General features: G+C 45.9%; 2 protein-coding genes across 2 annotated transcripts; both read left to right on the forward strand.

Annotated features, from left to right (window-relative positions):
* Nucleotides 1-446: 446 nt before the first annotated feature.
* On the forward strand, nucleotides 447-1,379 carry LOC128329714 (olfactory receptor 4E1-like). Its single transcript, XM_053261325.1, has one exon. The coding sequence runs from the start codon at nucleotides 468-470 to the stop codon at nucleotides 1,377-1,379; it is 912 nt and encodes a 303-aa protein (XP_053117300.1). The 5' UTR covers nucleotides 447-467.
* Nucleotides 1,380-11,451: 10,072 nt separating this feature from the next.
* On the forward strand, nucleotides 11,452-12,396 carry LOC128329715 (olfactory receptor 4E1-like). The gene has a single exon (XM_053261326.1). It carries the CDS (start codon nucleotides 11,452-11,454, stop codon nucleotides 12,394-12,396), a length of 945 nt encoding a protein of 314 aa, XP_053117301.1.
* The last annotated feature ends 862 nt before the right edge of the window (nucleotides 12,397-13,258 follow it).

Below are 13,258 nucleotides of genomic sequence, written 5' to 3' on the forward strand. Positions count from 1 at the left end.
GTGTGGTTCCTTCCTGCTTAGCAAAGGGGACAATTCATGCTTGCTACTACAAGACCAGGTGTCCTCTTATCTACCTCGGTAGTATGGTTTAATGTGATGTCTAGCAATTGATTAGTTAACTAGTTCTTAGTAATGGACCTTTTATAGGTACTTAATAGCAGTAATAGTAAGCTCCCTATATAGCAATATTATTTTATATATCATATCTATCATTATTTCTATTTTTTCCTTTCATATTGTGATGGCATACTGTCAGAATTTATTTCTACTAATCAGTGACTGTAATAGTAAAGTTTGATTGATTGATTGATTGACAATACTGTCATTATTTAAATATGGATTCAGCACTTCTCACTGATAATCTTGAAGACAAAATAGTGTTCCTTTGCTCTTTCCTTTCCTCTAGAGTAGACATTCAAGAAGAGATGGCTCCAAACTGGACTGCAGTCACACAAAACCAGACCTCGATGACCGAGTTCATATTGGTAGGTCTCTCAGACAACCCTGAGATGCAGCTGGTACTCTTTGTGATCTTCCTGGTGATCTACTTGCTGACCTTGGCTGGAAACATCCTCATCATGGTCACCATTGTTTATGACCAAGGCCTTCACACCCCCATGTACTTCTTCCTGAGCAATCTCTCTTTTATCGACATCTGCCACTCTACAGTTACCGTGCCCAAGATGCTCACTGACTTTCTGTCCGCCAAAAAGACCATCTCCTTTGAAGGCTGCATGACCCAGATGTTCTTCCTTCATCTCTTTGCCTGCACTGAAATCTTCCTGCTCACGGTCATGGCCTACGGCCGCTACGTGGCCATCTGCAACCCTATGCATTACCTCACCCTCATGAACTACAAGATCTGCTTGCTGTTGGCTGCCACCATTTGGATCAGTGGTATGGTCCACTCTCTTGCTTTGATTTGCATGACTATCAAACTACCCTACTGCGGCCCCCAGAAGGTGGACAACTTCTTTTGTGATGTCCCTCCAGTCATCAAGCTGGCGTGCACCGACACCTACATCATTGAGGTCCTTATTGTTGCCAACTCAGGGCTGATCTCCATGGTCTGCTTTGTGGTTCTGGTGGTCTCCTATGGTGTCATATTGGTCTCTCTCCGTAACCAGTTTGCAGAAGGCCGACGCAAGGCGCTCTCCACATGTGCAGCACACCTGATGGTGGTGACTCTCTTCCTTGGGCACTGCATCTTTATTTATTCCCGCCCCTCCACCAGCTTCTCAGAGGACAAGGTGGTGTCAGTCTTCTTCACAGCTGTAACCCCTCTGCTCAACCCCATCATCTACACACTGAGGAACGAAGATATGAAACGGGCACTCAATAAGCTGGTTGGTGGGAAGGTGAATGTGGAGATCAAGTGAGAAGGCTGTGACACTATGAAACTCTGGGGAGGTGTGGTAAGATTGAACAGTAAATGTGACCACCTTGGCCCCCGCAGTGGAATCAAGCAATCAAACATGGAACTGCATGAACTTCAATCCAGGTTGCAAGGCTTCCACTAGTTCAGAGGAGAGCTGGGCTTGTGGTAGCAAGCATGACTTGTCCCCTTAGCTAAGCAGCATCCACCCTGGTTGCATATGAATGGGAGACTAGAAGTGTGAGCACTACAAGATATTATCCCCAGGGGATGGAGCCACTCTGGGAAGAGCAGAAGGTTCCAAGATCTCTCCCTGACATCTCCAAGATAGGGCTATGAGAGATTCCTGCCTGCAACCTTGGAGAAGCCACCACCAGTCTGTGAAGACAATACTGAGCTAGATAGACCAATGCTCTGACTCAGTATATGGCGGCTTCCTATGTTTACCATGCAAAAGTGGGATTTGGTACCTAGAGCAGAATCCAGCATCTGGAAGTTTGCAGCTTCTGTTTCTCTGAAAAGCATGTTTCTGGATCCCCCTGGTCAAATCCTGCAGGCACCAAAAGGAGCTGTGCAGAGCAAAAAAAACAACAACAAACAAGTCTGCTTGCAGTGTAAGCCATGGTGCATCAAGGCTGCCAGACACCAGCCAAAGAGATGTACAGTGCAGTCCACTCACCGAGGGGAAGCATCATAGTTCACAGAGCACATGCTTTCCATTCAGAACATCCCAGGTTCAATCCCTGGCATTTCAGTAAAAAGATCAGGTATCCAGGGATGAAAAAGACCTTTGCCTGAGACCCTGAAGAGCTGCTGCCAGCCATAGAGTAGACCATACTAAGTTCTATGAGCCAATAGTCTGGCTCAGTATAGGAACCACAGAACACTGGTTTAAGATAGCATGCCATTTTTTGTTTAAATACATCATCTAAAAGATCCTGAATCTAAAAGTATCCTTAAACCCTTAGGGATTTTCTTGGCCATATAATACTACTACAAATAGTTATATACCACTTTTCAACAAAAGTTTCCAAAGCAGTTTACATAGAGAAATAATAAATAAATGAAATGAAATGAAATGGCTCCCTGTCCCCAAAGGGCTCACAAAGGGCTCACATCTAAAAAAGAAACAGAAGATAGACACCAGCAACAGCCACTGGAGGGATGCTGTGCTGGGGATGGACAGGGCCAGTTACTCTCCCCCTGCTAAATAAAGAGAATCACCACTTTTTAAAAGTTGCCTCTTTGCCCAATTAGCAGGGATCACTCTGTATAAGGCACCTTCATATGTTCCATCGAAGTGACACAAAAAATCACCGGTTTGGGGAAGTATCTACACTTCAGTGGGTGATTGGTGCTGTCACTGCCAGCTATTCAAGTTATTTGACAGGCAAGTGCTAAATTACAGGGATCTGTGGATCCAGCCTGCACTCTCTGTTGCATGGCCGAGAACCCCTCCATCTACACAACCCTCATTTCTGTTGTGAGAACCTGAAAAGACCTAGACTTTGCACGTGGAAGCAATTAAAATAAATACAAGAATGTACATTAATAAATACATACCAAATATACCTCCACATGCATATATAAACGTCGTTTTATTTGTTTGCTTTATCTTGGATCCAAACTGGACTGTGGTTTGTTTGTTTGTTTGCTTGTTTGTATGTTTGTTTGTTTTGTCTTCTGATGGTTCTGATGGGTGGAGGATCATCTGTTGTAGACCAACAGGAGGGAGCTGGTGGTGATGGAATCAAAGGAAATTCCTGCAAGAACTTGAAGAGTCTGAAGGCATCCCATTGTTATATTAAGGGCCAAACTATAGGTGGGCTTGTACAATTGGCATCAAGTCAGTAAACCTAAAGCCAATGCTCCTGGGGAGGGCACACTCCTGGTGGGTGTCTTGTCTGAACCTGACAACCTCTGGTTGGGGGTGGGACTTACGGACTTCAGCCCGACAACCTCCGCCCAACATGAGCCTAGGTTACAAAGCTTGGGCTGAAGTCAGGAAGTCATTGGCAGGTTCGGACAAGACACCCACTAGCAGCATAGGAAGCTCGCCAGCATCTGGCAGGGCAAGGTCCTAACCACGCCCCCAGCATCAACATCAGACACGAGGCAAAGGAAGGAGCTCCCAGACAGACTGGAATGAAGGGCCAACCGGGGAGAATTGGGAGCGAGGCTGAGTGGCCCCATCCCCAATACTGGCCACGCCCCCTGCATCTGACGCAGATGCAGGGGGCATGGCCACTGCCCAGAAGAGGGTCTGTTTGGCTCTTCTCCCAGTGTTCCCCAGTCAGGACTTCATTCTGGCTCTGACTGGCTGGGGCTTTCTTTCTCTGCCTCATGGGGAGCGAGGCAGGGAAAGAAGCCTCCAGCCAGCCAGCACTGGAATGAAGCACTATCTGAGCAGAAGAGGGGCATGCCTCATGCTCCCAGCCAGTGAGTGCTGCTTCACTGGCTGGCTGGGTGTGAGATGGGGGAAGGAGAGCCCTGGGAGAGGGGGGTGCCTTGGTGCACCACCCCACCAGCCCCCAGTGGCCTAGGGACACTAGTTCCCCTGCTTGATTCCTTGTCTCTGTGCCCCTGATCAGGAGTGCGCTTTCCTGCAGAACCTCCAGTTCCGACTTAGTGACTTGTCAGTGATCATACAAACCCACCCTATACAGGTATGTTATGCAGGAGATCCGTGACCAGTTGCGATGCCGTTTAAAGAGCTTAAAAGAAGCTGTAAGGTAAGGTAAAGTGTGCCGTCAAATCGATTTTGACTTCTGGCGCCCACAGAGCCCTGTGGTTTTCTTTGGTAGAATACAGGAGGGGTTCACCATTGCCTCCTCCCGCGCAGTCTGAGATTATGCCTTTCAGCATCTTCCTATGTTGCTGCTGCCCAATAGAGTACCAGCAGGGATTCAAACCAGCAACCTTCTGCTTGTTAGTCAAGCATTTCCCCGCTCCACCACTTAAGGTGACCTAAAAGAAGCTGTAGGGGAACTTAATTCAACTCAGGGCCACAGCGCTGGTGATGAGAATGAAAGTTTAACCCTAAGCCTTTCCCCACCATTAGACTCACCCCTGAAAATGCTATTAGATCTACTGAGGAGGAAAGACAGGCACAATGGCTGATAGGATGTGGAAAATGACTCAGAGTAGTGCCATTGAAATTAAAAGCAAAACTAGCTTGTCCTTTTAATTTCAAAATTACTACTCTGAGTAATTTGACACATTGGATCAGCCAATATTTATTTATTTATTTATTTATTTATTTGATTTCTATACCACCCTTCCAAAAATGGCTCAGGGAGGTTTACACAGAGAAATAATAAATAAGATGGCTCCCTGTCCCCAAAGGGCTCACAATCTAAAAAGAAACACAAGATAGACACCAGCAACAGTCACTGGAGGTCCTGTGCTGGGGGTGGATAGGGCCAGTTACTCTCCCCCTGCTAAATAAAGAGAATCACCACATTAAAAGGTATACATGTTCACACAGTGGTGGCCATTGTGGTTGAGGATCAGTGTTCCCTCTAAGGCATGTGCATGTGCTCACACTTTTTTTGATGTCTGCTCAGTTAATTTTAGATCCCGCTCAGATTGAGTCAGGAGGGCCCCTCTCTGAATGCATGTGTGCACACACTGCCTTGATACTGCCACCCAGAACAAAACTCATTCCACACACCAATGAAAAAAAGTAGAGAGAACACTGCTGGCAATGATGGCACCTGTCATCCAGCTATAGGCCAGAGGTTCCCAACCAGGGGCAGAGCCACCATTGAGCAAATGTGTTCAAAGAACCCAGGCCACCACCAATTAGGGGCCACACTTGGCACCCCAGCCACATACCCTGCATCATACAGCAGAGATCAGACTCAGGGGGCTTGGCTTCATTTGCAAACGGGGCCGCATGGCCCCATTGGGGAGTGAAATTGGCCAGCACTGCATTCTCAGCATGACCAGAGCGACTCTCCCTGCCTTTTAAAGGCAGGGAAAGCCCACTCCTGGCCACGCTACAAATGCAGCACTGGCCAATTTCTCTCCCAAACGGGGCAGCGTGGCCCCATTTGGGAGTGAAATCACACCCCCTGCATCTGATGTCAGATGCGGGGGTGTGGCTAAATGTGTCCTGCATCTGACATCAGACACAGGGGGTGGGGCTGGGGGGGGGTGCAGCGGCAGAACCCAGGCCACTGGGCTCCCTCCATGCCTGTTCCCAACTTGTAGTCCTCCAGATGTTGCTGAACTACAACTCCCATCATCCCCAACCACAATATCTTGTAGCTGGGGATGAAGGGAGTTGTGGTTCAGCAATATCTGGAGGACCACAGGTTAGGAACATATGCTGTAGACCAGGCCTGCTCAACTTCAGCCCTCCTGCAGATGTTGGCCTACAACACCCATCATCTCTGGCTATTGGACACTGCGGCTGGGGATTGTGGGAGTTGTAGTCCAAAAACAGCTGGGGGGCCTAAGTTGAGCAGGCCTGTGTGTTGACCCTGCTGGGAATCCTTGGCCTAGGACATTAATAAAGTTACCTTGGATTCTTTCGGTTGTATGAGGGGCTTTTCTCTGCCATTCTCGTTCCAAAGCAGCAGTTGAAAATCACCCATGAAAGCCTAAGAGGGCTTGTTAAACCACTCCAAGAATAACACTGACGTTTCCAAAAGTTTGCAGCCCTTCCCTAACTTCCCTTGTGACCTAATTGTGAGCGTGACATCTTGAAATCCTCAAAACATAAACTTGTCTTCAGTGCCCCAAACCAATGTCATTGTGACGAATTTGTGTGGGTGACAAGGGATATATCTTTTGGAGGAGGAGAGAATATAACCATTCAACATCTCCAGGGCAGACAGTCAGGAAGGACAGAGCAAAATGTAACCACTCTCTGCTCATCTGCTTTTATAGACTAGATTTTCCTCTGCAGATTTGTTTTAGAAACAAACTTTTTTAAAGAACTGAGATTTCCCTGAGATGTAAAGAGACCATCTGATGCCAAACTGATTTTGGAATATTAGGTGGAACTAGATCCAGAGTTGATACATGAACCATAAATCACATGTTCATAGTGGAGGAAGCAGCAAATTCAGTTATGATGCTTGAACTTAGAGTGATCACATCATGGAAAGAACAAAATCAACTTTGAGAACAGCCAGATGATGCATAAGTCTCTCCATTTTCCTTAAGTGCAGCTGTGTGGTTTTTAAAGTCAGACAAAGGATTGGAAAATTAAATTGGACTCCAAGAGTTGATCTAGAAATAACTCTTTCCTACATATTACCAGAACCAGCAAGAAATGTAAGTGTTGTCCATTCTGTAGGGGAAGAGATATTGGGGGAACTGGGTTTTTTAAAAGAGACATTATCTTGTATCGTAAAGTCATCCTCAACTGAGAATATTGTACAGACATAGGTTAGACAGTTCATAGGAACAATTTATTTGAAGAGGATATATTACATTATTCCTTGTTAATCAATTATAATGGCTGTGTATATTCCATAGTGACAATGCATGAAAGTAGAAACTAAAATTAGACAGAGAATTCAGTGTCATGAGAGGCACTGCATTTATTTTTAAATTAAAACAAACTTCTAGTCCTTGAAGTTGTGGAGAGAGGTTTGCAAGTGTGTGAGCAATATGTAGTGGCATCTAAAGGGGTGTGTATGTGTGTGTGTGTGTGTGTGTGAGAGAGAGAGAGAGAGAGAGAGAGAGGAATCATTGCCCATCTTGTGATCAGCAGAATCAGAGAAAACTGTGAAAACTAATTGGTTATATCTGAGCCAGCATCATTCACATAATTTACGTAAATGCACATCTTGGGAACAGAATTTCAAACTTTTTAGCACAGACTGTAGGTAAGCCTGTTTATAGAATACTTGCAATTTGTGCTAGCAGTGTGCAAGGTACTGTATATATGGGGTGTTTGTGTGCATGTGTAGATAGATAGATAGATAGATGGATAGATAGATAGATAGATAGATAGATAGATAGATAGATAAGCAGGCCAGCAGACACTGGATCAAAGAAATATCTGTTGATCAATTGTACCAGTCTAAACTAACTGATTGATTATTTAATCAATTAAATATGAAAAACAGGTGTATTTATAACTTTTGAAGGAAAAAAAACATCTTTCCGTTAGTTTCAGTTTATGCATATATTTTGATGCATTTGGCATATAATTAGAACATGATGCCCAATTTTTAAAAATCCATCAATTTAAAATAATCCATCATAAAATAATCCCTATAACCAATTAATGGAACATAGGAAGCTGCAATAGACTGAGTCAGACCATACGTCCATCTCGCTCAGGATTGTCTACACAGACTGGCGGCGGCTTTTCCAAAGTTGCAGGCAGGAATCTCTCTCAGCCCTATCTTGGAGATGCTGCCAGAGAGGGAACTTGAAACCTCAGATGCTCTTCCCAGAGTGGCTCCATCCCCTGAGGGGAATATCTTGCAGTGCTCACACATCAAGTCTCCCATTCATATGCAACCAGGGCAGACCCTGCTTAGCTATGGGGACAAGTCATGCTTGCTACCACAAGACCAGCTCTCCTCTCCCTGCATGGACTTCATGCTGCAGCCGTCTTCAAAATCTTCTTTTAGTTCAAAAAGGTGGAATGTGAAATATCTTTAATGTCATTCCACGTCCATCACACAGCACGGTGGGGTGTTGTGGAGGTGCTGGGAGAAGAGGGATCCTTGCAGAAGCACTGCTTGCACCGCCGCCCCATGTACACAACTCCCACACTTCCTTTGATCCTCACAACAGCCCTGAAGCTCAGCATAACAGACTCACAATAACACAGCACAGAATGTCAGCCAAGATTCTGAAATCATAAAGAATGTCAGCCCAGAATCATACCTAATAATACAGACATACTAGCAAACTACCAACCATTATGGCCGGTGGTTATTGGCTATGCTGCAAAGATGCTTTGGGGGTGCTGTTATGGTCCAGGCCTGATTTGTATACTAAATGTGCTCATTAGCTAGCATACAAAATTAGGCCTGTCCCATAGTGTCACCAAGTGACCAAGTTCTTTTATATAGTGACCATGTAGGATCTGGGCGCAAGGAAGAAAGGAAATCAAACCAATCCTAAATGATTCTATGGGCTTTATTGAGTATAAAAGAATAACAACATCAATCTAATTGAGCAGAAAGCAGAACATTCTATCAGTATTACTAACAGTATTTCAACCCTAGCCAGCAACAATATTCACCCAGTGTTCCTAATTAACATATGTGTGTGTATTAAATCTTCCTAGAGCCTAAAAGAATTCAGATATAGATGGAAAAGGGGAAGGGGTAAGGAAAGCTGAGGGCTGGCATGGTTTGGGGAGATCAGGAATTAGTAGGGGGATGAGGGGAAGGGAGAGGAAGGGGAAAGGATGAAGGGATCCAAGGCTTGTAGAGGCAGCATATTACCAGGATCAGAGGCTTGAGAGTGGTGGATCTTTCAGCTGAAGGAGCGAGGCTTCTGGCTGGAGACAGGAGCTTTTGGATCAAGCATGCAGTTTGCTCAGAGCATGGCTTAGACTCAGAGCACCATGGCTGGGGAAGTCTTGACTTCTCACTGCGCAGTAGAAGTCACAGACAGTTCCTGTCCATGGACAGAGTTCCTGCTTGTTGCCCTGCGGCTTAGCAGCAAACTCTGGGATTGCTCGTGAGCAGATCTTGCTTGTAGGCACAAGATTGCTAGCTCTCTGTCCAGTAGCCTCATTCTTTATAGTTGTATTTTCCTTTGATCTCTCATAGAGTCTATTCAAATCTCCTCATCTTTTCCTGGGTCCCCAAAAAGGGGTGACAATGCTGTTACCTTCTGGATAATGTTTTTAATTATTCAGGATATTGGCCAGTTCAGAGAAATCTGAATTCCATCTTCTGTAAGCTGTGTGCTTAGAAAGGCGGGGGGGGGACAATGCCCAAAGCGAATCTGCATCTCTGAGCTGCAAAGGGGCATCTTCCCAGATTTGCTAGCCTCATCCCAAAAAGGTGTTAAAGTGTTAGTAAAGTAAGAATTAAAGTCTATAGGTGTTTTCTTTGTATGCATCTACCTATGTTGAATTTCTATAGAGAGCAATTGAGTCAACCATTGACAAGGATTAACATGGACTTCTTGCCAGGAGAGGGGAGATCAGCCTCTGGCCTCTTCCACAGACATTATCTGATAGTGAGTCACATTCTAGCATTTGGATTGTTCTGGCCTGGCTTTTGTGTTTCCTTGAGTACCCGTTTCACAATACAATGCTGGATCGCCTCTTCCCTCACAGACCAGTTGAGATCTGGGGTGTCAATTCACCCTGAGCCCAGGAATTAATTGAACTCTTAATATAAAATGAAATCAGACACAGGCCTGAATTCCATATAATTCTGGGCCGGTACCTCTGGATCTAATGTTGGGGTGCCAAACAGTGCAGTGTATGTCTGCGGATTCTGTGCCCCTTCCTCGCTTTCCATTAGCCCTTGTCGGTCAGGGCTGGGCCACCCCAATGTCGAAGTGGAGGCTCTGACCTCACTGTAATGGTGTCCCCAAGTGTTGCATGCTATGCTTCCTCATAGAAGTGACCAGCAACCATTCATGTATATGGTTAAGTAAGACCCCATCTTGATGCCTATTGCATTTTTGAGTCCTGTGTGTGGTTTTTTTTAACTAAGAAGCAAGTTCCCAGCAGCTCTCTGGGAAGAGAGCTGGTCTTGTGGTAGCAAGCATGACTTGTCCCCTTAAGCTGAGCAGGATCCACCCTGGTTGCATACGAAAGGGAGACTAGAAGTGTGAGCACTGTAAGATATTCCCCTCTCCAAGTGACTATTGAAAGGTATCCTGGAGATCTTAATGGCTTGATGTGATGAAAAAGGGAGAGAGAGCTAGTCTTGTGGTAGCAAGCATGACTTGTCCCCTTAGCTAAGCAGGGTCCCCCCTGGTTCCATATGAATAGGAGACTTGATGTGTGAGCACTGCAAGATATTCCCCTTAGGGGATGGAGCCACTCTGGGAAGAGCATCGAGGTTCCAAGTCCCCTCCCTGGCAGCATCTCCAAGATAGGGCTGAGAGAGGTTCCTGCCTGCAACCCTGGAGAACCCGCTGCCAGTCTGTGTAGACAATACTGAGCTAGATGAACCAAGGGTCTGACTCGGTAGAAGGCAGCTTCCTATGTCCCTTTGAAAAAAGGAAACATACTGGGAGGAAAACCTCCAGGAATAGTGAGGCAGATAGTGTAGACCAGGGGCTTTCCTGGGCCTGCAGTGATGTAAGACATAGTCAAAAAGAGAGTACAAATTTTCTCACCAGGTGCTCCTTTTCTATTCAAATTGTGTCCCCAACACACACACCCCATCTTACTTTTTAAAATGTTGTTCTCCACTTTACTATTATTTCATATAAAAAACAAACAAGTCTGTTAATTTCCTTTCTACTTGCTGAAACGTTCCAACCTTTGTGAAGTAATATTCCTTCATAAATTCATTGGCTGACATGCTACACAATGTGCACAGTGATGAGAAGGCATCAAAGCCGCTCCTGCGGACTCCTGCAGGGAATAATGTACAACTATTTGCTCTTCTTGTACAAGCTTAGCACTTGTGCAAGCAGACCAGGAGCACAAGAGATTGCACAACTCTGAGCATCTGCTCAGCTACATGATGTTCTTGTGTGCATCTTCTTTGCACTCATGAAGCATTAGTCTAGATGTCACCCGTTATTTCCAATGACTGTAGCATCATGGAAGGACGATTGCACCATTTTAAGGAGCAGCACACCAGCCCTGTTCCACAACATCACAGGCATTGTTATAGACACAGTCAGTGGTGTAGGGAGCTCAGAACCACCCATGTTGTTGACAACACTGAGTCCAATACCTAATACATGGATTCCAGCCATGGTCAGAGGGAGGCCAGTGGTGACCCGGGTCCAGCCCGCCACCATGACCCCCTAGCCCCGCCTCCTGAATCATGTGACTGGAGCAGTTCCATCTCATTTGGGTGAACAGAACCTTGAGGTTCGGAGACCATCCTAACATCTTCAGTTCCCCATTCTCACTGTTTTGTCCCTCATTCCATCAGCTTCAACCATAGACAACCATGGTACTACCAGGGAATGACAGCACAGTGAAGGCTTTCATCCTCTCTGGCCTGACCACTAACCACAGCGCTGAACTGGCCCTCTTCATTCTTTTCACCGTGATCTACACGCTGATCCTGGTTGGCAACATTCTCATTGTTATCACTATCGTCTTTGACCAGCATCTCCACACACCCATGTACTTCTTCCTCAGCAACCTCTCCTTCATTGATGTCTGCCATTCTACAGTGGTCATGCCCAAGATGCTAGCTGACTTCTTAGCCGAGACAAAGACCATCTCTTTTGGAGAATGCATAGCCCAGATGTTCTTCCTCCACCTCTTTGCCTGCACAGAGATCTTCCTCCTCACCATCATGGCCTATGACCGCTATGCTGCCATTTGCCATCCTCTCCATTACACTGCCCTCATGAGCCACCGGATCTGCCTCCGGTTAGCCGTGGCCATGTGGTTGGGTGGACTGGTGCACTCCATTGCCCTGACAGCCTTGACACTCAGTGTGCCTTACTGTGGCCCCAACGCCATTGACAACTTCTTCTGTGATGTGCCCTTGGTTATCAAACTGGCCTGTGCCAACACCTATGTCCTCGAAATCCTCATCGTCTCAAATTCAGGAGTAATTTCGGTGGTCTGCTTTATAGTTTTGGTGATCTCCTACGTGGTCATCCTCATCTCCTTGAGAAACCGTTTCTCTGCAGGTCGGCAAAAGGCTCTGTCCACCTGTGCTGCTCACCTGACCGTGGTGATTTTATTCTTGGGGCACTGCATCTTCATCTATCTCAGGCCAGCCAAGAGTCTGGCCGCAGACAAGGTGGTCTCCATTTTCTTCACAGCCGTCACCCCACTGCTAAACCCAGTCATCTACACTCTACGGAACAAGGAAATGCTGAATGCCCTGAACAAGCTGCGAGGCAGACAGGTCGATTTTTCAGCCAAAGGACATTAGGAGGAGGAGAATTAATTTAAAAATTGCATTAAAAAGGTGTAGGGTTGTTTGACTGAAAATGAGCCATCTTCAGCTACAGGGCAGATAAAGTTAGATTTGCAGCTGGATTGATAATATCCCAGAATACTATGGAACCCAGTGCTGTATCTGAAAGTTGCAGCACTGCAGGACCATTTCATAGCAGAATCCCCTCCCTCTAGGGCAGGGCTGCTCGACAGGCCGTCCTGCAGATGTTGGCCTACAACTCCCACAATCCCTGGCTATTGGCCACTGTGACTGGGGATTATGGGAGTTGTCATCCAAAAACAGCTGGGGGGACTAAGTTGAGCAAGCCTGCTCTAGGGTCTGTAACTGGATTTTAATTGGGGGGGAGCCGGGCAGTGCTGGGCATGTTCAGAGGCCTGTGGGCTCTGGCACATGGTGATGACATCATCATCACCACATGTCACGTCCTGGAGACCTCATCTTTGGGTCCCTCTAGCTCTAGGTCCTTCTAGTTATTAAATGGAAATGGAAGAGATGATCAAGAGATCCTGCTATGTGGCACAGAAGCCTCAGGTTTCAGGGAGCCCTATGATGTGCCTGCTATATGTGCAACATCTGCTACAGTTTAGGCCCAGAGAACATGGGGTCGAGCCTAGGAATTCACAGCTGGTTTCTGTTTTATTTCCATTATTGTTTCATTATTTCATTATTTCATTTTCTTTCTTTTTAAAAAAAAATGGTTCTTTTGCTTTATTTATTTTTTTTATATTCATTCTATTGTAATCTTTTTTTAAAAAACTAAGCAACGATATTTCTTAGTTTAACTGATGACTCTTGTCCGAGCTCCAAGGTGCAGCTGTATCCTCCCAGCGGCCAC

This window comes from Hemicordylus capensis, chromosome 6 (assembly GCF_027244095.1).
Source record: "Hemicordylus capensis ecotype Gifberg chromosome 6, rHemCap1.1.pri, whole genome shotgun sequence".
Lineage (NCBI taxonomy): Eukaryota > Metazoa > Chordata > Lepidosauria > Squamata > Cordylidae > Hemicordylus > Hemicordylus capensis.

What these genes read in the sequence shown, in the direction of transcription:
- LOC128329714 (XM_053261325.1), top strand. Translation starts at nt 468, where the DNA reads ATGACCGAGTTCATATTGGTAGGTCTCTCAGACAACCCTGAGATGCAG.
- LOC128329715 (XM_053261326.1), top strand. Translation starts at nt 11,452, where the DNA reads ATGGTACTACCAGGGAATGACAGCACAGTGAAGGCTTTCATCCTCTCT.